This window comes from Trematomus bernacchii, unplaced genomic scaffold (assembly GCF_902827165.1).
Source record: "Trematomus bernacchii unplaced genomic scaffold, fTreBer1.1, whole genome shotgun sequence".
NCBI lineage: Eukaryota > Metazoa > Chordata > Actinopteri > Perciformes > Nototheniidae > Trematomus > Trematomus bernacchii.
Window position 1 is genome coordinate 254,586 of NW_022987613.1, and position 24,871 is coordinate 279,456.

The 24,871-nt window shown below is 41.0% G+C and overlaps 2 protein-coding genes across 2 annotated transcripts in view; one reads left to right on the forward strand and one right to left on the reverse strand.

The window, feature by feature from the left end:
- The window catches only part of LOC117483702 (nucleolar protein 4-like), a 54,605-nt gene extending 41,285 nt beyond the window's left edge, over positions 1–13,320 (forward strand). The window contains exons 7-11 of the mRNA XM_034132058.1: positions 1,267–1,440; positions 5,532–5,720; positions 6,725–6,841; positions 7,823–8,000; positions 8,877–13,320. Of these exons, the coding sequence (XP_033987949.1) occupies positions 1,267–1,440; positions 5,532–5,720; positions 6,725–6,841; positions 7,823–8,000; positions 8,877–9,103 (885 nt within the window). The 3' untranslated portion in view covers positions 9,104–13,320. The remainder of the gene's footprint in view (positions 1–1,266; positions 1,441–5,531; positions 5,721–6,724; positions 6,842–7,822; positions 8,001–8,876) is intronic.
- Positions 13,321–21,322: 8,002 nt separating this feature from the next.
- LOC117483711 (pancreatic progenitor cell differentiation and proliferation factor-like) lies at positions 21,323–24,382 on the reverse strand. The gene is made up of 5 exons (XM_034132071.1): positions 24,156–24,382; positions 22,484–22,567; positions 22,204–22,281; positions 22,006–22,099; positions 21,323–21,658 (listed from the first exon to the last, which is right to left on the reverse strand). The coding sequence occupies exons 2-5, from the start codon at positions 22,536–22,538 to the stop codon at positions 21,523–21,525; spliced, it is 363 nt and encodes a 120-aa protein (XP_033987962.1). The 5' UTR covers positions 22,539–22,567; positions 24,156–24,382; the 3' UTR covers positions 21,323–21,522.
- Between the last annotated feature and the right edge of the window lie 489 nt (positions 24,383–24,871).

Consider the following 24,871-nt stretch of genomic DNA (forward strand, 5'->3'; position numbering starts at 1 on the left):
CAGCTAACGGCTGTGTTGTTTTTCTGGGGTTTCTCTGAAGATCACGTCACGGCTCCGCCTACACTGCGTTACTATAGATACTGCCCCAGTTCCTAAACTGTAATGGAAATGCGCCATAAAGTGAGCCAGTCCTAACGAGGCCCAGCCATACCGAGCGGGGCCGAGCGAGGCCGTGTAGTGGAAACGCGCCAATAGTAAGAACATAATATAAAACATCATAATATGCATTTTACGGTATATAGGTCTAAGCAACAACGTGAACGGGGTGGCGAGAGGTGAGGGGGTAGCAGTCAATATAGACCAGTGCAATGTTTACAAACACTGCCTTTAAAAAGTGCTCTCAAGACCGGTCTCGAGTACTACAACACTAGAAAGAACCACTACAACATGTGCAAATAATCAATTTCAAATAAAGTCTTGCATTTAAGTCGAGACACTACAGGCAGAATCCTGCACTGGTCACTTTTGGGATATGTTTTGGCTTTTATAACATGTGGCGTATGGAAAGAAAAACATCCAAAACACAAATGTAGTTGTTCATTTTACTAAATGTGTGTCATTAGTTAATTTGAATGTGGATTAATTAACAAAAATTCAATTCTTAATGTGTTTTGGCTTTTGAGTGTACTTTTTTGTGTTTTTTCTACTCATATTTATGCAACCACGACTGCATAGGAGCGCAAATGTAAATTGAAATCGCTGAATCAACTTTAATTCCTTTTAATATCTGATCATTGATCACATATCTTTAGCATTGGTAGTCACAATTCTATTCTAAATGTGTCTTGGATTTGATTCTACTTTTTTGTGTACTGATACTCATATTTATGCAACCCTGAGAGCAAAATACATTATTATTCTTGCAACCAAATGGTCAACTTTATCACATCCTTGCTGACTGGACTTGAATCTCCTTTAATATCTGATCATTGATCACATATTACATTACATTGCATTTAGCTGACGCTTTTATCCAAAGCGACTTACAATAAGTGCATTCGACCAGGAAGATACAAACTTGAAGAAAACAGAATCATATAAGTACGTCAGGTTTCATAGAGCCACAACATTTCAAGTGCTTTAGATAAGCCAGTCCTTTGTTAGTATGTAAGTGCTTTGTTAATCATTTTATCAAAGCACTTATATACTAATAAAGGACTGGCTTATCTACTTATCTACATATCTTAGCCTTGATAGTAACGTTATCGTGTATTTTCCTCATATTGTGCAGCTCTGATTCCTCTCTTGTCTGTTTTCTCTCTTTAGTCCCCACCTTACAGCTCAGGAAGTTATGACTCTGTGAGTATGAGCGCAGAGGATCTGACCTCCGGTAGGGCGATGATGATCGACGAAGACGACGACGATCACGACGAACACGACGACAGCGACAAGATCAACGACGCTGAGGGGAGCGACCCCGAGAGACTGAAGGCCTTCAACGTAAGTCAAAGGCAGGGGGGTCCAAACTGTTTTCACTGAGGGCCACATACAGAAAAATATACGAAGGGCTGGGCCGCTCACTAGAGGTTTATCGCCTCATAAGTTCAGTTCAGTCAGACCACTCACGTGTTGCTTTATATGTTTATTAGAAGCAGCATATAGTTTGGCGTCTAGGTGGGGCAGGCAGGCAGCAGCACGTGAACACATCAGCAATGTGACAGAGCAGCAGCATAGCGAGGCAGAGGCAGGCAGATCTGGCAGCTTAAATAGAGCGGCATGTTTAGGAGACTGTGTTTGGTTGGTTGTAAGAGAGACGCGTCACGTGTTAATGTATCATTGGTGCTCGAGATGACTGCCTGAACTAGCTCGCAGGCTTCGCCCCATTTATAAGTTAGCAAAATCAATCAAATGTAGGTACATGATGCTTGTGAGTGTTGGCAGCTCATCCCTTAAAGCAGAAGCCTCAGATTGATTATAATAAGGAGAAATATGAAGGGTGTATTTCAAGCTTGTTATGGGAATAAGTCATTGGGCTTTTTTCTTATCAACTAACTTAGAAATGTTCCAACTTTAATTGACTGAATGTATTTGAAAGGTGGTCTTATTAACACATGAATACTACTGTTTAATATATTTTGACATATATATTTAAGAAGTTCAATATAAGCACAATTTGTGGGACGTATTACATTATACTTTTTGAATTTGCTGAAGGCCGATCAAAGTCAACTTTATTATCAATCTTTCAGTTTGTGTGTACAGACAGAGAGATCGAAATACCGTTTCTCAATACCCTGAATACAAAAATACAAATATATATACAAATATGTATATATCTATATATACACAATCAGCAGACATACATATGCACACATTAAGACCTAAATAAATGCACAACAATCAATATATACAAAATAAGAGTCACTAAGAACGACTGTGATTACGTTCATGCAAAACACCAATTAATTACAGCTCTGATCTTTGAATACAGAATAATATGATTTAAGAGGGAACTCCCTAAAATGAGTCCCACTTAAAGGGGACCTATCATGCAAAATGCACTTTTGTACGTCTTTTCTACATGAATATGTGTCCCCGGTGTTCCAGGGAACTCACCAAGTGTCAGAAAACACAACCCTCTCTATTTTCCTCCATACCCAAATCTCTAAAAAAGGGGCTGCAACGGATCTGATAAAAACTGATCCAGATTTGAACACTGTCCTGACGTCAGGACGGTGGCGCTACGGCTATTGGGCCAACTCCACCAATCAGGAGGAGACAGCCACGGCCATTGCCGTTCGAAAGCGCTGGAGACGCTGTAGTACATATGCCAGGCCTGTAGATGGTGCTGTTCTCACAGAATCTGACCAGAGCTAGAAATGGTCAAATTGAGCGAAATGAGGCATGGCTAAAATGCATGATTTGTTATTTTGAAAAAAAAAAAGTATAAATATGCCTTATATAGGTATGGTCCTACACTATATTATTCAAATATAGCATGATAGGTCCACTTTAATTGATCCTCTGAAAAGAAAAACGTTCCCAGGAATTTCACGGACAAAGAGAGCTGGTAATGGATATTTATATGTTCTGTTAGTGCAGGGGGTCAAACTCAAATACACAGTGGGCCAAAATAAAAAAATGGGTACTAGTCGAGGCCCGGACTGGTTCAATGTTTATTGCAGAACTTATTGAAATGAACTTATTGCACATATTAAACCTGGAACTAACAAAGCTTAAATGATTGCCAACATTAAACATTAAATAATCAGTTGCATTCATTTCTTATGGCTCGATCTGCAGCTTTTCCAGAGTCATTTCTTATGATTACATTTCTCCACAGGCCAACAACAGCTTCAACAAAACTATTTCCCTCAAAGAGAAAACCAAACATGTCCTGTTGTCGTGAGAGACAAAGTGCAGAAGGAAACATCCATGTAAACTCAGTGTGCTGCTCTGTGATGCTAGTTCAAGCCAGATACTTGGCATCTCATCTTGGGTGCAAGTTCATCAATGTTTGGGGTCAGGCTCTGAGCTGAGGAGACCCTCAGGATTGAGTGAAGGTGCAATATACCGGCGGGCCAGATCTAATAGTAATTAGAAATTATCCTGCGGGCCGAAATTAAATCCACCAAGGGCCTGATTTGGCCCCCGGGCCTCGAGTTAGACACATGTGTGCTAGAGAGTCTGGTGTGGAAGATGTATATCCTGTGTCAGAACATGTACAAAGAAATCATTACATATCAACCTGCACTGCTGAACTAGAAGTGTGCTTATTATGTACGTCTTAATATAAAAACACTCTCATATCTGAAGTAAACGTAGGCAGATGCTCACTGAGAGTATTTCTGTATTCCATCCTGTGTTTATGTCCCAGTCTGATGACGGGAGAGGAGCAGGGAAGCATCCTGAACAACAGAGAGGTCCTGAATCTGAGCGATGATCCTCCCCCTCCTCTCTTCATCCTCTCTACCTCCCCCTCCTCTTCATCCTCTCTACCTCCCCCTCCTCTTCATCCTCTCTACCTCCCCCATCCCTCTCTTTTGTTCCGCCTCTCTCCATGTTTCTGCTCCACACCCCCTCCTCCCAGGGGCGCAGATAGCGGGGGGGGGGACGGGGGGGGATATACGTCCCCCCAAATTTGATAGGGACAGTGATCCTGATGCTACGTGTGATAATGCATGATATCCAGCTCTCACTCTCTGAAGGTTCATGTACTTTTGGTCTTTAGATTGCAAAGAGCAGTTTACGCAAACATTCATGTGCATTTCTCCAGGGAAAATACAATGGGGCGAAGCCTGCGAGCTAGTTCAGGCAGTCAACTCGAGCACCAATGATACATTAACATGTGACGCACCTCGTCCCTCTGACAACCAACCAAACACATTCTCCTAAACATGCCACTCTATTTAAGCTGCCAGGTCTTCCTGCCTCTGCCTTTCGCTATGCTGCTGCTGCCACTGCTGTGTTCACTTGCTATACGTTCATGTTCCTGCTGCTGTGTTTCATGTTGCTGCTGCTCGCCTGCCCCACCACCACCCCAGCTTCCACCCCAGCTTCCACCCCAGCTTCCACCCCAGCTTCCCCTCCCAGCTTCCACCCCAGCTTCCACCCCAGCTTCCACCCCAGCTTCCACCCCAGCTTCCACCTCAGCTTCCACCCCAGCTTCCACCCCAGCTTCCACCCCAGCTTCCCACCCCAGCTTCCACCCCAGCTTCCACCCCAGCTTCACCCCAGCTTCCACCCCAGCTTCCACCCCAGCTTCCACCCCAGCTTCCACCCCAGCTTCCACCACCAGCTTCCCCCCCAGCTTCCACCCCAGCTTCCACCCCAGCTTCCACCCCAGCTTCCCCCCCAGCTTCCACCCCAGCTTCCACCCCAGCTTCCACCCCAGCTTCCACCACCAGCTTCCCCCCCAGCTTCCACCCCAGCTTCCACCCCAGCTTCCACCCCAGCTTCCACCCCAGCTTCCACCCCAGCTTCCACCCCAGCTTCCACCCCAGCTTCCACCCCAGCTTCCACCCCAGCTTCCACCCCAGCTTCCACCTGTAGGCTCGGGGGATAGTTATCTAATCATCACTCAATGTTCTTTGTAAATCTGTGGAGTGATGAGGCCCGAGCCTAGACGCCAAACTCAAACTATATGCTGCTTCTAATAAACATATTAAGAAACACGTGAGTTGTCTGACTGAACTGCCATTAATTGGCTTTGATAGAGTTAGGGTTAGTCTTAGTGTAAGAAGTATTACAACATGTACAAATAATCAATTTCAAGCAAAGTCTTGCATTTAAGGCGAGACACTACAGGCAGAATCCTGCACTGGGTACTTTTCTCCGATTAGTGGAAAGAAAACATCCAAAACACAAATATAGTGGTTAATTTGACTAAATGTGTGTCAGTACATTCCCTCAAATTCACCAAGACTTATTCAGGGATGTGCACCAATGGTATAACATATGGAACTTTAACAAAAATATTAAAAATGTAAGATATTATTTTAATAACAAATAATGCACGGTGTTGGTGATTTGCTGATTCTCCTCCTCTCCCCCCCCCCCCCCTCTCTCCCCCCTCTCTCCCCCCTCTTCAGATGTTTGTGCGTCTGTTTGTGGATGAGAACCTGGACCGCATGGTGCCCATCTCCAAACAGCCCAAGGAGAAGATCCAGGCCATCCTGGAGTCGTGCGGCCGGCAGTTCCCCGAGTTCGAGGGGCGATCCCGCAAACGCATCCGCACCTACCTCAAGTCCTGCCGGCGCCTGAAGAAGAGCGGCTTCGAGGTACAGAGGACCCCCAATAAAACTCTATTAACACCACAAACAGTCAGAGGTGGGAAGTAGTGGAGTACAAATACTTTGTTACTGTACTTAAGTACGTGTTTCTGGTATCAGTACTTTACTCCACTACTTATTTTTCTGACGACTTTCTACTTCTTCAGATTTCAACAAATGCCAAAAACAATTGGTGGTAGAATGTAAGTGCCTTTACTCAAGTACTTAAGTATAATTATGAGGTACTTCTTCTTTAATTGAGTACTTCCAATTCAATGTATTTCTTCTCTGCATTTCAGAAGCAAATAAAGTACATTTTAGACAAACAAATTAGGAGAAAAGGAACTCAGTCGGAGACCAGTGCTGTGTCTCAAATCACGTTCTTTTATGCATCACATGTTTTAAGTGCATACTGTACGTGCGTCCCAATGCAACACTAGCGTTAACTTGGAGCTGTGTTATTATCTAATGTTGGATAAAGGAAATAGAAATACATTAAGGCCACGCCATTTTTACCATTTCATAACAATGTCCTCTTTAATGTCAGAGCATCTTTGAGCTTTCAGACCGTGTAATGAACCCCAGATAATTGAGTGTTTTGAGTGTTGGGTTTTCACAAGAAGGGGTCGTCTTATTGCTCAATGTGTGATTTGGTTTTTGCAGTTTATACCCAAATGTCCGTGCACCAACAAAACAAAACTGTTTTATTGAGATGTCGTCCTTAAATGAAAATATATTCAAGTTTCAAGGCTTTATTGTCATCCAGTGTAGATATGGCAATGAGTCCCAGGCTCCTCCAGCACTGCAACATGAATATATATATAAGACATTGAACACATAAAACAGATAAAATAGTGCAAGAGAATGTTTTGAGATGTGCAAGTAAATACAAATTAAATATCATTAGTGCCAGGGGCTCTTTTGCAATCCTGGTGATGAATGAATACTTCCACCGCTTCATACATCTCAATAGATCCCGTGTTTCACGTCTTTAAACTCTCTCTCTGTTCCAGATCCGACCGACCCCCCCTCACCTCACCTCGGTGACGGCGGAGAACATCCTCGCCACCGCCTGCGATAACGAAACCAGAAACGCTGCCAAGAGGATGCGTCTGGACTCTTACCCCGCGGTGAGTATCTACGGGTTTCACCCAGCAGGGGTCTAGAGTGTTTCTCAAACATATTCATACAAAGGAGCAGAGGTGGGAACTAGTGGAGTACAAATACTTAGTTACTGTACTTAAGTACATGTTTCTGGTGTCAGTACTTTACTCCAATACTTATTTTTCTGAGTACTTCTTACATGTTGAACCCAAATACCTGTACTTTCTACTTCTTACATGTTGAACACAAATACCTGTACTTTCTACTTCTTACATGTTGAACACAAATACCTGTACTTTCTACTTCTTACATGTTGAACACAAATACCTGTACTTTCTACTTCTTACATGTTGAACACAAATACCTGTACTTTCTACTTCTTACATGTTGAACCCAAATACCTGTACTTTCTACTTCTTACATGTTGAACACAAATACCTGTACTTTCTACTTCTTACATGTTGAACACAAATACCTGTACTTTCTACTTCTTACATGTTGAACCCAAATACCTGTACTTTCTACTTCTCACATTTCCCAAACAGGCTGGTTCCTTTAGTTTGAATGTGTGTTTGGTGGCGTGATCATTATTATTTAGAGTCATTGCGTGCCTATTGATTTGAACACGATCCGTGTATCCATCATTTCCTGGTCTTCTCTAAAGAAGAGGGACCAATGAAAACGTTGTCATGTTGCCGTTGTTCAGCATGGAAACATTCATTAGCTAACAATGACATTATTGTTCTATTAATATAAAGGGAGGTCAGGTACTCTTTAAAACAGCTGCTAGTTATGGGTACTTTTTACTGAAGTACATTTCAAAGCCTCTTTACTTTTACTTGAGTAAAGAAGTTTAGTCAGTACTTCTACTTTTACCAGAGTATCTTTAAACACGAGTATCTGTACTTCTACTTGAGTAAAGGAAGTGTGTACTTTTGCCATCTCTGATTTTAGAGGAAGGGGCTCGGATGCATCGTCTTTACCTCCGATCCTTTATTTCCCCTCAGGATGAACCGTCCTCCGGAGAGAAGTCAAGCTCCAGAGACCCGGCCTCTCTGACTCCGTCTGGTTTCAGCATCTCCAGCGCCGCCTTCGCCCAGGAGCAGCTGTTCACCAACGGAGGTCTGAACTACAACCTGCGGTACGGGGGGGTGCAGCCCAGCGCCGGGAACACGCAGACCAACGGTGAGGAGATCAGAAAACTAATAATGAGGCTGAGGATTCAACACACTGCTGCTGATAGAAGTGGAGCGATGAAACCCTCTGTAATGGTTTCACATGCAGAGCACATCGTGTGACTGTAACTCCCTCTTTTGGATATCAGCATGTGAAGGACACTGTTCAGGAACTAGTTGATGCTCTGTATGTGATGACTACTTCCATTCTGGAGAGGATCACAGATACATGGATCCTGAGATTGAAGCTCAAGCCGGTGACGAATGATTAGAAAAAGTCATAATTTTGAGAAAAAGTCAGAATTTTTTGAAAAAGTCAGAATTTTTTGAAAAAGTCAGAATTTTTTGAAAATGTCAGGATTTTGAGGCAAAGTCGTTAGAATTTTGAGAAAATCACATTTTTTTGAGAGAAAATCAAAATTTTGCGAAAAATTCAGAATTTTGAGATTTTGAGGCAAAGTCAATTTTTTTGAAAAAGTCAGAATCTTTAGAGAAAGTACGAATTTTGTGATTTTCAGAAAAAAAAAAGAACATTTTCAGGAAAAAGTCAGAATTTTGAGATTTTCAGAAAAAAGCCAACATTTCGACAAAAAACTCTTTTGAACGTGACAGGATGTATGATTACCTAGAAGAACCGGTATTCCTCCATCTTGTGACTGTGTAACTCCCTCTCTTGGATATCAGCATGTGAAGGACACTGTTCAGGAACTAGTTGATGCTCTGTATGTGATGACTCCTTCCATTCTGGAGAGGATCACAAATACATGGATCCTGAGATTGAAGATCAAGCCGGGGACCAGGGAGATTGTTCTAACACTCCACTACTTCCTGTGGATTAACAAAGTTGTCTATTGATTGATTGAATGTTTGTCTCTGTGTTCTTCAGGTCCCACAGATCTCAGCATGAAGTCCATCGTGGCCCCCCCCACCTCCTCCTCCTCCTCCTCCTCCAGCAGCCAGGGTCAGGGGGGCGGTGGGGGGGGCGCCTCGGCTCAGCTCAGCCTCCCGGAGGTCACGGCGGTGCGTCAGCTGATCGCCGGGTACCGAGATTCCGCTGCCTTCCTGCTGCGCTCCGCCGACGAGCTGGAGAACCTGATCCTGCAGCAGAACTGATCCCAGACCCCCCCTCAGAGACTCAAAAGACCCCCCCTTTCTTTATGCATCTGGCTCACTCTGACCTTAGTGCCCTGTTTATCTGTAGCCATTCATCCCATTCTCAAGCTCACACTCTCAAACACCCTCCATTCGTCTCAGGAAGCGACGTGAAAGATCTGCAGAAACTTAAAATCAGCTGTGATTGTGACGGCTCGTTTTAATGCAGAAGTTTGGACAAATTAGTAGCAGTGATTTAGCGTCATTAGCTCGTTTCTACTTTTACACAGCTGTGCAGTGGCGTGGTGTGAATCGAGGATTTCTAGGTAGAGTTCATTCTCCAAATTTGGAGCGTTTTGCAGACGATTCGCTGCTAAATCCAGGATGTGTCGACCTCAACAGCTACGGAGAATTGTGCAAACTTCACACAAAAAGAGTAGAGAGGTAGATAAAAATAGGAAAGTGTCAGACATTTTTACATATTTAAACAGACCCGTCAAAGCTATACCTCGACAAGTGTTTCCAGATTGTTAGACATGAGAGAAACAGACTCATTACCCGACTTTATTTCTGTTATTTTATTACAAATATTTCTATCATGGGCAATTTCTCATTAGTCACAAAGGAAAAAGGAGCCCAGGTATGCAACATTGAGGTCGCAGACACTTGTCAGGGAAAGAAAAGGAGATTAATATATTGTTTGAACGGGAACGAGAAGAAAACGGTGCAATATTTAAAGAGATAATCAGTAATGGTGTGCTTACTGAGAAGCGTTTTAAAAAAAGGAATTTCGCCAACAATCTCCTCCCGTACAGATGTCGTAAAAAAAAAAATGAAGTGATATCCCGTGCAGCATTGTAGCCGAATTCAATGTTGTCGTTTGTCGTGATCTTTCTCGCTAACTGAGTGTATCGGGATCATCCGTCGTGACGAAAAGGCAAAATGGGACCTGGCAGAAAAACGAGACTTAGTGTTGCACGTCTTGTTTTTTATTTTAGTGTGAAGGAAATCGTCCTGTGAGTGTTTTTTAAGGTTGAAAAAGGAGCACATTTGAGCATCGCAGTAATGTGTGTGTGTGTGTGTGTGTGTGTTGGTGAGAAAATGTGTGTGTGTGTGTGTGCTCACTCTCTGACCTCAGCTGTGTCTAACCCTCGTTCTCATTACATCACGTCTGAAAAAGAAGCAAGAGACAATCTTAGAAAAAGATGTAATCACATCACAGTTTACTCTCTCAGCTTTCTGCTAGTGTGTGTGTGTGTGTGTGTGTGCGTGCGCGTGTGTGTGTGTGTATCTAGAGCACAGTCTCACAACAGACACTTTTAACGGTGAGTCACTCGGCACAAAAAGTGTTTTTTATTCCCTTTTCTTTTTGGTGGTTCTCGGTGTAAGCTGTTGTATGTTTGTGTAAAAAGTGTTTGTACGACATCAATCTGTGATTTAAAGGCTGAAAACATTCCCAACAAGGACAAACGAGGCTCGCTCCTTGTTGATTTGTCAAAGTTTAGAGAGATATATTTCTGTATTTATCACAAATCTTATCAAATCTATCAGTTATTTATCAAGAATCAGTCCTTAGAGCTGGAGCTACATGCTAAATTATCATGTTTACTTTATTTATATTCCCATGTCATGATTGGGCTTGCATTACATTTGAAATTAATTTATCTTCTGCAAGTTTGGAAGCACTTTATGGCTCAGGATTACGGTAACCAAACACAGAGATTTGAGTGTGTTTGACCTCGTTTGGAGTTTATATCAGCTTCAGTTCAAACAAATCCAGAACTGATTATAACGAAAAGGACAGCAGCAGCTCTGAATCTGCGTATTTATGAAACTAATGGAGCTCATTACAGACGGGTTTGGAAAGCAGGAGCAGGATGAATTCTGTTTCATGCACTTTGGGAAACAAACCTGCGACACATCAAATCACAGGAGAGACAACAGACATGTTTGCAGCCAGAACGCACATTCAATTCATGTTAAACATGACAGCAAAATCACTTGGTCACCTATCCTCATCATATCCAGGTCAAATCTTTGTGATGAAATGACACCTGAAAGCTGAAGAGAAACACTGAGGAGTCTTTAGTCCAGAGCCATGACATTATGCAACCAACATTCACTACATCACGAGAAGTTCAAGCACAAACGATTAAGTTATCAGGTGGATGATTGGATTTGTACAAGTTTGGTTGCATTTTAAATATGTTGACGCATATATTTAAAAATTAAAAATGACACTCTAAAAGCACATTGGAAACCCCATACTCTCTTACCTTTAGTACACACTGCAGCTGCTCTTATGAAGTACGTACAAACTACTTCATTATATTGCACATTTGAACTTTGCTTATATTCCTGGGTGCAGCCGGAAAAGCGTGCATACTGCAAAATGTGACCGGATGCACCAGGACATCATGCTAGTTTGTGTGCATACTGCATACAAAAGTATACTTTAACAGTCAGATCAAGTCTGCACTTTGTCTTGCATCACAGCAGCTCCATTTGCAAAATCAACGAGGACAATATTAAGACAAGAAGCAAGGAATCTGACATTTAAAATCAATATGTTGAAGACCCTTAAACGTGCATTTGATCTGGTATTAAACTCTGTATTTCATTTTAGAATTGACTGGTGCACAAAAGAGTATTTCAGTCTAATCTAATTCCATCTTGGGACCCTGTATCTCCAATTTGACTGTTTTCGGACATACTAAAACGTTTACTGGCATACTAAATCATTTGGACGTTGCCTGCCGATTAAAAGCAGGTTTCCTTTATGAAACAGAACATCCTGACTCCTCTTCATCACCCTCCTCCTCCTCTGGGCTCTCACAGACGTATTTTAAAGTTGAACGTGGTTTCCTCACACGTGTCTTCCTCGGTGACTTCACGTCGTCTCGTTTTTAAAAACCCTAGCTTGCCGATGTGTGAAACCGTCTTTTTAACGCTGAGCTACTCGCGCTGGAGTTCCTGTGATCGGCGACGCCCTCTCTGTTGTCACGTTGTCGTTTGTTTACTTTTGAAAATGCCCGATGGATCTTCTCTTTGTATTGACTGGACAATGTAATCTATTGGTGTTGATTAAAGATTGCCCTGGTAGCTCGTGGATTAAAGTGGTCAGATAAATGTATAGCTGTACAAAGAGTGTTTTTTCTAATGTGGGTACAGCACTGTTAGTAAAAAAACAAAGTGGTTGCTTGTTTTAACTTATCATTTGGTGGTGGTCTTTTATCGTTATTTATATGATTTCAACTGTTGCCTCTCCTGCACTGAAACTGACTGAAGCAGTGCAGGAGCTCGTACTGTAACCTGTGTGAAGCTTTGTACCCCCCCCAATCCTCTGGTTTGTATGGACTCAGTGAAAGTGTGATGTTTACATGTACAGTTTTTCAGAATACTTTTGCGTTTTTCTCATTTCTTTTTATTATCCTCACCTTTGAAACCTTTGGATCTGTCGCAGATTCTTCTTTACGTTGTTGTTGTTGCTGTTGTTGTTGTTGTTGTTGTTTCATTGCTGGTCGGCTCCTTGTTGTGGCTTCCAGCGTTTAAAAAAGAAAAAGAAAGAAATCTTAAGTAAAAAAGGGAGCGTCACAACTTCTCAAAGTGGACCAGCAAATATCAACTTGAATCAGCTGTTTTTAGAAAGTGGCCTCAATGCATTTATTACCACGTGAAGTGCTCAGAATATTTGAGTTCCCCGGTTCTCTAAATCTCCCGGTACCTGAAGGAACACTTTGACCTGTTGTCATTCTTACCTAAAAAGCCATTCCCCTCTCCTGGCCTTTGTACGGGGAACCATAAACCTCAGGAAAAACTGAATCTCCAACTTTAATTTAACGGAAAACACCATTAACATTTATACGAGATGTCTATTGTTTTGTACATTTATCATTGTGATTTAAAAGTGGAGCTTTTTTCCAGTACTTGTGACTTAATATGTTTGATTTCTTTTTTTGTTGGAGTGTTTATAGGTATGGATATTTATTATTATATGTGAAACAAAAAGTCAAAAGAAAAAGGTTGAACCTGTTTCATTTGTATGTTTCATGCAAATCTGTCCAGGTGAGACTCTCTTACATATCTCTGATGAGGGACCTGTGTTGTTTGGAAATAGCGCTTTCTCAGTGTTGCATCAACGCTATGAAAATAAAAACGTTTAAAAAAACAAAAAAAAGCTCCAGTGGTTTCCCAACAGCTGCACTGAGATGTCAGTCATTGAATAAAACGATGAGCGATCGAACTCAGACCGTGTGTTTCCTTTTTCATATTTATATATCAGATACATGTTTTATAATGGAGCAGAATTACTACTTTATTTCAGAGGGGGGAGAAGTACTCAGGTCTGGTACTTGAGTAGAAGTAGAAGTACTCAGATCTGGTACTTGAGTAGAAGTAGAAGTACTCAGATCTGGTACTTGAGTAAGGTGGAAGTACTCAGATCTGGTACTTGAGTAGAAGTAGAAGTACTCAGGTCTGGTACTTGAGTAGAAGTAGAAGTACTCAGATCTGGTACTTGAGTAAAAGTAGAAGTAATCAGATCTTGTACTTGAGTAGAAGTAGAAGTACTCAGGTCTGGTACTTGAGTAGAAGTAGAAGTACTCAGATCTTGTAATTGAGTAAAAGTAGAAGTACTCAGGTCTGGTACTTGAGTAGAAGTAGAAGTACTCAGGTCTGGTACTTGAGTAAAAGTAGAAGTAATCAGATCTTGTACTTGAGTAAAAGTAGAAGTACTCAGATCTTGTACTTGAGTAAAAGTAGAAGTACTCAGGTCTGGTACTTGAGTAGAAGTAGAAGTACTCAGATCTTGTAATTGAGTAAAAGTAGAAGTACTCAGATCTGGTACTTGAGTAAAAGTAGAAGTACTCAGATCTTGTAATTGAGTAAAAGTAGAAGTACTCAGATCTTGTAATTGAGTAAAAGTAGAAGTACTCAGATCTTGTTCTTGAGTAAAAGTAGAAGTACTCAGGTCTTGTACTTGAGTAAAAGTAGAAGTACTCAGATCTTGTACTTGAGTAAAAGTAGAAGTACTCAGATCTTGCACTTGAGTAAAAGTAGAAGTACTCAGATCTTGCACTTGAGTAAAAGTAGAAGTACTCAGATCTTGTACTTGAGTAAAAGTAGAAGTACCAGAGTGTAGGAATACTCTGTTACAGTAAAAGTCCTGCATTCAAAATGTTCCTCAAGTGAAAGTAGAAAAGTATTAACATCAAAATATAGTGAAAGTCGCAACAGTAAAAGTAGTCATTGTGCAGATTGGTCCATTTCAGAATAATATATATGATATGTTTTATAATGATTGATCATGAAAGTGTTCTCAAAGCTGGTAAAGGTGCAGCTAGTTTGAATGACTTTGTATACTGCAGGGTAGCTTGTGAATTTACTCCAGGTGGAACTAAAGTCTGATTTAACACTTGATTAGATTTCACATCATTCATCCAGATCTGTAAAGTAACTAAAGGTATTAAATACATGTAATGGAGTAGAAGTACACCATGTACCTCTGAACTGTAGTGGGGTAGAAGTACACCATGTACCTCTGAATTGTAGTGGAGTAGAAGTACACCATGTACCTCTGAACTGTAGTGGGGTAGAAGTACACCATGTACCTCTGAACTGTAGTGGAGTAGAAGTACACCATTTAGCCTTTTTTTTATGAATGCCAATATGCATTTAGAACTATACACCACAACTTCTGTGGATATTCACAGGGTACTCTAGATATTAATTAATTGCTGCAAGATATATATATTTTATTTATTGCTGCCATTTTAAGGTAAATTACATGACCATATTTGTCCTCTCCAAGATTGTAAAACGTTTAATTTTTTCCACATTTCTTATATATTTTGTTGTTGTGAATTCTCCACAAGAGGTCAGCAGGAAGCAGTGTGAGGAATTAAAGTAGAGGTTTACAACCAGGAAGTCTTGAGAAACCTTCACTTAAAAAAGAAAGATAATCAGAGAAATGTGACACACCTGAGCTGAATTAGGTCACTTATCCATTATGCTGAATAATTACGTTTTTCATTTTCATTAAAACACTTATAGGCTAAGGAGGGGAAACCTGGATATTTTGCAGGCGTTTTGTTTACAGGAAGTGAAGGGTTTTTCTGGCTCGGCTACTGCGGCTGTGGGAAGTTCTACAGCTGGCTTCAAAAACACATCCTCATGTCAGTATTCTCACACAGAGAAAACACAACAACACTGACCTCATTTCACTTTTAACTGGTTTTGTTTTTTGTGTGCAAACCTGTTATTTGTGCTGCTGGCTGTCTTTGCCAGGACACTCGAACATGTTTGGAAAAAAACAGATTATAGTCATTTCTAAAAGAGAAAGGGTTTTATTAGTGTTTGTGAATTTTCAAACAAGCCAAACAAGTCAAAAGCTCACTTTAGCTAAAGGTGGCAAATGTTGGGCTATAAAGGAACTACAGCACGGTCACATGACTTCACGTCACCACCGCTAAGCTAAAGGAGGCTAATGTTGCGCTATAAAGGAACTACAGCACGGTCACATGACTTCATGTCACCACCGCTAAGCTAAAGGAGGCTAATGTTGGGCTATAAAGGAACTACAGCACGGTCACATGACTTCACCTCACCATCGCTAAGCTAAAGGTGGCTAATGTCGGGCTATAAAGGAACTACAGCACGGTCAAATGACTTCACGTCACCACCGCTAAGCTAAAGGAGGCTAATGTTGCGCTATAAAGGAACTACAGCACGGTCACATGACTTCATGTCACCACCGCTAAGCTAAAGGAGGCTAATGTTGGGCTATAAAGGAACTACAGCACGGTCACATGACTTCACCTCACCATCGCTAAGCTAAAGGAGGCTAATGTTGCGCTATAAAGGAACTACAGCACGGTCACATGACTTCATGTCACCACCGCTAAGCTAAAGGCGGCTAATGTTGGGCTATAAAGGAACTACAGCACGGTCACATGACTTCACGTCACCACCGCTAAGCTAAAGGCGGCTAATGTTGGGCTATAAAGGAACTACAGCACGGTCACATGACTTCACGTTACCACCGCTAAGCTAAAGGCGGCTAATGTTGGACACTTGTTAGCAACCTTCGTTTTTAAATTTACCAGTGGGGTATTTACTGATGTATTTTATGTCGTAGAACAAAACGTTAAAACCTCTTCAGCTTGTGTTAACCACAGACCTTATTTCAGGATAACAACCAAAACACATTCAGAGAAACAAGGGAACTGGCAGTGCTAAAATGCTAAGTTATTGCTATGCTTTAGGACTAATTGAGGACTGAACCATTCCATTAAACAGCTTCTACACTTGCACTCGTTGTGGAAACCTCACCAGCAAAAGGTTCAAGACCTAAACCAACCTTTAGATCTTTGTTCAGGGTATTCATAAGAAAAACTCCTACATTTATTCCAGGAAAAAACACGAATAAACCTGCCGAGATAAATCAACACGGTGAGTTTTTGTGTTGACAGCGAAACTCCCTCAGTGACACGTGCACTCCCTCCATGTTTCACGTTGTCTGCTCATGCTGATGATCAAATGCAGATCTAAAAACAGGACGACACCTGAACCCTGCACCCAGTCTGATGATAATACCGAGTATCAGACGTCATATTTGCTCTTGTCTGAACCTGTGGAACTCTTTACATTGAGTCACTTTTGGCCTCGTTACCTTTCACCCAGATTCCCCATTTATCTCTGAGCCATGCACGTGTATCCTCACTCTGTGTATCAGCAGATCATTCAGGGTTTAAAAAGACTGTAACCAGAGGATATATTTCATATAGCATCCGAAATCATTTGAGATTAAAATATGTGTATTAGGGCTGCACTGTTTTAATGTTAAAAGCAATACGGACTAGTGCAATAAGAGCAATATTTTGTAATGGTAATATACGTTAACATATCTAAATTAAGTACTATGAAGATGCAGAGATGTCCCGATAAAACCTCACAAACGGTTGATAAATATGTTGGTGTTCCTCAGGGTTCAGTGTTGGGTCTTCTGTTATTATCATTTCTTGAGATTATGTTTGTTTGTTCGGATTATGGAATAATTACTGTTGCAATTTTCAAGAAACTAAGTGAAAGGGTAAAGCGATGGCCAATTAAGAACCTATGGCATGTTTGAGTAGATCAAGGCGCACTTTGACGTATTCTTTTTATTTTACTCAAGCTGATAGAAGACGTTTTACTTGGCTGCAGGTAATTGCTGCTTTGGCAACCCTAACCCTAACTGTGAGTCCCCTACATTAACTAGAATAATTATTGAGCCATGAAATAAGTTGAAAAGAAGATTTAAGGTCACAAACCACATGCTAGCGGGGGTCTTTGTCAAAACAAAAAAATCGCCCAAAAAAACAACATGGAATTCCAAATGGCAGACGTCCTGTTGGGTTTACGATATACCTCCAAGAGGGTTTTTTGAACATCCCACCATGCTACATATGCCTACCAAATTTGATACGTCCATGTGAAATGTAAGGGTGGGGGCATTTACTTTGAAAACGGGATGTGGGCGTGGCTTTCCCGATGAGCCACGCCCACAACCAACCCCCTCATCAAAACTCTAATCATGCCACTTCCCCACATGTGCAAACTTTCTTGAGTTTTCGAAAGTTGCAAATAGCCCAAAAACGTGTTCAAACCCGGCAAAGAATACGTGTTTTAATTAACGAACAAATCAAACTTTAAGACTATAGGTTTATTTAAGGTTTAAGGTTGGTAGTACTGATTACCCAGTTTAAGGCTGAACCATTTTCCCAACCACCCCAGAAAGAAATCGAAGTGCCTTCCTAATAAAAAAAGGTCTCTGCAATGATAAACAAGAGACATTTAGAAAATAAGGGGCATGTGGATGAAGGGGGTTTGAGTGGAATCGGATAAAGCTTGCAGGCTAAAGAATTTCTGCTGTTTAAGGTGTGCATTGAGATTAGAAATAATCAAACAGAGTGTGCAGATCTCCACCTCTTTTAAAACATTCAGGAGGGCGTCCTCACATCTGATTGGCTGAGAGGCAAACACACCTGCTCTCAGTTCTTAATAGCAGCCAACAGGTGATGAGTTACCTGCAATCAACTCCAAATGAAAACAAATGATGTTAAGCACTGTTTCAGCTTTATTAATAATAGTGTATGTCTACTATAGCAACAACAAATCAAACAATCCTTATTAAAGTTTTTACACTATATATTGTTTTAATTCAACCTTATAAATCCTGCTATTTCCTGCAGCCACACAATGCACATCTTCACTTGTGTTCTTTGTTTATTTTTCCATTTTATCCAGTGCTTTTCTCATCATCATCATCTTTGTTGTTTTCCTAAAATGTCCCAGGGTTTCCTCACAGTGTCCCGTGAACTCTGCACACAGAAACCCAGAGTGCCTTGACGACAGGATCGTGTCGGCTCAGTGATTGTATTTGGCCGGGATCCCGAGACGCTTTTAGACCTGAGATGCTTCTGTGATACTCTGCCAGAAATAGCTCGGCTTTAAAGGGCAGGCCGGACAGACCCTGCTCTGGATCAACGTCTCAAGGCATGAATCCTGACTTTAAAACATGTGTTCCTGTGTGTTTCTCTAAATGCTGCATGTGACCAGGACTGTTTGACTTTCCTGTTTGCACAGACAGATTGCCGAAAAGCAGAACTTCAACCAGACTTTGTTCAGGCTATTCTTAGTCGGTCAAAAAGCACGTTGCAAACAAATGTTCCCGACTTATTCACGGAAAAGTCCATTCAGAGAATCAGCCCATATATCGATCCATCATGTTGGCAGTACCCAAGTAGGGAGGCGTGTGGTGCAGTGGGTTGTGCGTTGGTGTTCGGTTCAAACCCCACTGCAGTCAGCATGTCGTTGTGTCCCTGAGACACTTCACCCCAAATTGCTCCTGTGGGGATTGTCCACAGTATTGAGTATGAAAGTCGCTTTGGATAAAAGCGTCTAACAAGTGACATGTAATGTAATGTACCCAGCGGTGGCATGTCTCCAAGTACATTTAATCAAGTACTATCCTTAAATACACATTCAGGGTACTTTACCTGAGTATTTTCATGTTATACTACTTTATCACTAGATTTTAGAATCAATTATTGTACTTTTTCATTTGAAACGTTTAGTTAAAGAGGTCCTATTCTGCTTTTTTGGGGTGTCTCCTCTCCTGTAGTGTCTTCCATAGGTTTTAGTGCATGTAAATGGTCCGCAAAGGCTAAAATCCCTGTGTTCCCTCCAGAGGGAGTTCCTCTCTGGATTCCCCTTGTTTACCTCCACAACATGATGACATCACTATGGAACACTCACGCTCCTATTGGCTAGCGCTCCAACACATTCACCGATAGGCAAAGGGGTGGGAGATCTCTAAGCGGTTGACAAATCACAACACAACATCATTAATAGGTAGGCGTGTGGTGCAGTGCTTTGTGCGTTGGTGTTCGGATCAGGGGAGCACAGGTTCAAACCCCACTGCAGTTAGCATGTCGTTGTGTCCCTGAGACACTTCACCCCAAATTGCTCCTGTGGGGATTGCCCACAGTATTGAGTATGTAAGTCGCTTTGGATAAAAGCGTCTAACAAGTGACATGTCATGTAATGTAATATTTTTAAGGTCCAAAATGGTGAATTATTATGTGTATTTTTACAAAGGATTTATATACCTGGTTTTGTAAACCTGTTCATACTGCAGAAATATGTTATAAAGTCAGGTTTTATGCCACTTTATTTCCCTCAGTCCAAAAACGTGTTCCATTTTAATGAAAGCACTAACATATTGCATTTGTAACGTGAAGACACTGAATACTTTACAACAATGTGCCGAGGCGTCTCATGTATATCTCTTAAAATAAGTTTGCTGCATGTATAGATAAGATTTAATATCAGCAAGTGGACTGATTTAGTATTTGACGCCGTGCAGATATTCTGGAAGGATGTTTGGCAGGTCTTCAGAAACTGAGCACTGACCTGTTTTTAGAAACCTGTTGCAGGTCACTTTGACTAGCGGTACCGAGTTCGGCCGGTCGGTCGGTCGAGTTTCCCGGCTGATTTTTAGTCCCAGTCCGCTCCTGCTTCTGTTTCCCAGTAAATGTATACAACTGGAGAACCCAAGATATAAATATAACATAGAATTGTTCCACAATTGTAATACTTCAATAAATCATGCCTTAAAGAGAAGCATTGTCATCACACTTTAAGACACACCTGTATTTGTGTGTATGTTTTTTACAAAAACGGTAGTTGCTAACAAGTGTCTAACTGAGACGACGAAACGTCATCACGGCCAACATTAGCCGCCTTCAGCTAAGCGGTGGTGACGTGAAGTCATGTGACCGTGCTGTAGTTCCTTTATAGACCAACATTAGCCGCCTTTAGCTTAGCGGTGGTGACGTGAAGTCATGTGACCGTGCTGTAGTTCCTTTATAGCCTAACATTAGCCACCTTTAGCTTAGCGGTGGTGACGTGAAGTCATGTGACCGTGCTGTAGTTCCTTTATAGCCTAACATTAGCCTCCTTTAGCTTAGCGGTGGTGACGTGAAGTCATGTGACCGCGCTGTAGTTCCTTTATAGCCCAACATTAGCCACCTTTAGCTTAGCGGTGGTGACGTGAAGTCATGTGACCGTGCTGTAGTTCCTTTATAGCCCAACATTAGCCACCTTTAGCTTAGCGGTGGTGACCTGAAGTCATGTGACCGTGCTGTAGTTCCTTTATAGCCCAACATTAGTCACCTTTAAAAAGGTCAAATGTCACTTGTTTTGCATCAATCTTGATACAGGGTACTTATATGTTATAGTTTGGATTCCTAAAGCTTTTAGTCTACTAACCCATCATTCAAGGGTAGTTTTCACTATAAGTAATGTTTTTTTTTGGACGAACACTATCATTTACATTTCTTTACTATGTTCAATCTGAATTTACTTTAAAATAAAAGATTTATATTGATTCTGACACTTCTACAACCAACTCACAGGTTATCATTGCTTTGAGAAAAAAGATTATTAATTTACCCCTTTTAGAAGGGAAGATATGGTCATTTGTTCTGGGAATGTCATTTTCGAGCCTGAGACCTGAAAAACAGGCTCGGGGCTTAACAGGTTATAGCCTAAAGTTAGCTTTTTACTTCAAAAATCACAAAGCTTAAATCTTTTATAAGTAAGTTTTTGTGAAAAATAGACATACAATCAATAAAGATGAATAGCAAGCCGTGTATAAATCATCAAACCACAAACAATAGTTACTGATTGAAAGTATTTTTTTAATTATTATTATTAACAGTGTAAAGTCACATAATGAAAAAAACTTTTTACATACTTTTTTTTAAACTTTTGGTCATAATAAAAATATTCTATACAGAGGCAAAAACAACAAAGCATGGACTAAAAGTGACGAACACCTTCATCATCGTCATCTTCATCTACAGGACAGGGGGGAGAGGGGAGGAGAGTGGGGGGGCTCAGGAGGAGGAGGATGGGGGAGGGTTCGGTGTTTCTGACTTCCTGTTGTCGCTGCTCACGCTGACTTTTCTGTTTAAAACCATTTCCCGAGCGACGCAGGTCACCTGACCGTTAGCCACTGTGTACGAGCTGTTCCTGCAACACACAGGAAGTACAGTTATTAACATTACTTACAGAAATATCAGAAAATAGTGAAACAGGAATATGAAACATTACCGTTAACTAAATACAGTATATCTGAATAAAAGCTGAGTAGCTGTGCAGTTTTTAAAGTGGCAATCCAAATGTGCAAAATAACCAGAAAAGTGTGCAAAGATATGATAATCACACAGATATAAGGTCTGCTTGATTGATTTTTAATATAGTTGGCGGTCTAGTTTTCTAAGACTAATCTTTTTAGCTCTCTACGCTTAAAATACAACTTTAACTTCACCTGATTAACTTAAATGTATTTATGTTAATGTGTTTAACTCGACACTCACTTCTGAGACTCGGCTCCGTTCTGCACGCTGGGCTGAGGCCGCTTTGCAGAGAAAAATGAAGACCACCAGTGACCCGAGTCTTGTCTTTGAAGTCCTGTAAACAAAATATATAATGCATTTTAGACAGGAGCTCAGATTGCTGCAAAAAGACCCTCATTTTTCACACTTTAAAGATTAAATATTCCTCTTTCTCCTGACCTGGGGGGTGGGGAATGACCTCTCCGCTGAACTCTGCGCTGCCACAGGAGCTGTTGCTGGAGACGGACCCGATGCGCCCTTAAAAAATTAAAATAAAACACTTTCTTTAGTAAGAAAACCTCATCTGTGTTCATCTAATTTAACACACACCGGCTTCAACGGAGGTAAATGATACTGTTCTCAGGTGCAGAATGAAAAGCAATAATAAATGTCATTTTGCTTTTTCCAATTCCCCTGAAATGACTGTAATATAAATGCATATGATCCCCGCCTGACTCACGTCTGTAGTAATCATGTGTGGCGATGAGGGAGCCGGTTGATGGAATCGCTGCCATTTTCTCGCTCAAAGATGGAAAATGGAAACCTGGAGGAGAGACAGGAAGAGAAACGGGAGGTTATAATTATGTAGCTGGAAATAAAATGAGAAAATTGATGCCCTTAAGTTTGCCCCATAATTTCCTTTCCTCACATTGTCATTTTATATCATTTGAGCCAGATTATGGAGGACTAAAGCTGCCATTATAGTCAGTAAATAAGTAAGTATGCACATGTATTAATCATAAGAGAAGCTTTAGTACTTTATAAATGACACATCAGTACATACAACATATTTAGGGTTATAGAGACATGAGGTGAGAGAGCCTCTGCGCTCCATTTCTGTCTGCAGGCCATCACTGATACATAGAATCTGGTTTCCCCATGACTCAAATAACCAGATTGTGTGTGTGTGTGTGTGTGTGTGTGTGTGTGTGTGTGTGTGTGTGTGTGCGTGCGTGCGTGCGTGCGTGCGTGCGTGCGTGCGTGCGTGATGTCAAGATAACCTCGGATGGCTTAGTGCATGAGCTGGCTGCATGATCATGAAATGAACCTGCTGGAGTGTGCCAGTGTTCTGCCTCAGAGGGCATATTTGTTTTACTGGTAGACGTCCAAAGACTGTTCAGCCAAGATATTTCGAATGCAAAACCCCTGCTAGGATAACCATTGCCAGAATGTATTTAAATAGCAGGGACATGTGTTGAATATTAGAGAATATGCACGAGTAAATGTGAATTTATTTGTGTTTTTAAGGCTTTATCTAGATCTGTAAGCAGCCTGGAGAGGCAGCTGAAGGTTGGAGAGCTTAACTCCAGGTGAGCGGTGAGAGGCTTTGGGGATTTCAAGGAACACACAAAAACATGTCTGCACTTATACAACAGCTTCATGCATTAATACCTATTAAACAGGATGGAGTGTGTGTGCAAAATTAGCAAAATAACATGCATAACAATGTGACAAGATAACCAGAGCTGGAGGAAGTACTCAGATATTTTAAGTAAAAGTAGAAGTACTCAGATCTTGAACTTGAGAAAAGTAGAAGTACTCAGATATTGTACTTGAGTAAAAGTAGAAGTACCAGAGTGTAGGAATACTCTGTTGCAGTAAAAGTCCTGCATTCAAAATGTTCCTCAAGTGAAAGTAGAAAAGTATTATCATCAAAATATAGTGAAAGTAGCGACAGTAAAAGTAGTCGTTGTGCAGATTGGTCCATTTCAGAATAATATATATGATATGTTTTATAATGATTGATCATGAAAGTGTTCTCAAAGCTGGTAAAGGTGCAGCTAGTTTGAATGACTTTGTATACTGCAGGGTAGCTTGTGGATTTACTCCAGGTGGAACTAAAGTCTGATTTAACACTTGGTTATATTTCACATCATTCATCCACATCTGTAAAGTAACTAAAGGTATTAAATACATGTAGTGGAGTAAAAGTACACCATTTACCTCTGAACTGTAGTAGAGTAGAAGTACTAAGTTTCAAAAAGTAGGCTACAGTACTTGAGTAAATGTACTTTACACCACCGAAGATAACCCAGCACGGCAAATAAAAATGAAAGCATGGTTGTGCAGAAATATAAATTTAAATGCGACATATTTCATGTTATAAAATTTAAATTATATGTGTAACATACCTTAAGGAAGAGGATGCGGTGCAAGGTGCGGATGTCTGGAAGTAGGAAGGAGTACTAGAGGTTACTGAGGCCCATCTGTGGTGTCTGTCTCTGGGATGACTCTCTCTGTCTGTCTGCTTCTGTGTCTGCCTCCGGATCAGAGAGCCGGTTTTATAGCCTCTTGTCCGGCTGCTGCTGCTGCAGCTGAGGGGCGGGGCTGTGGAGCCACACCGGGACACATGTGTGTGGCAAGAGACAACAAGGTGATATCATACTTCATTTTGCTTCTACTTCAAAGATCCAAAGGTTATATTGTCTTACTCTTATGCACATAAACTACAGCGTAGAAATGGCAATTAAATTATTCGGACCTGAGCTCCTCCAACAATTATGCAACATATATAATAGAATACAAAAATACAATAAAACAAATTGTGCAAGAAGTCTATATACACCTAAATAGAATATGATATGTACAAGAACAGAATATGAAATGTAATGCTAAACCAGACTCCGTTTACATTGTTCCTAAATTAAGAGATTATTAATCATGACAGGATTCTTGACGTCAGTCGTATCGTTTATAACAGCTACATGGATTCGGGCGAGAGGTTTATTAAAGACGTTGAATGTACGTTTGTTATGCTTTACGTCACAACACTTGTGAAGAAAAGTGTTGTTTTCCCCTGAAATAACTTAATTTAGCGAACGGATAACGACGGTGCGTTAACTGCATA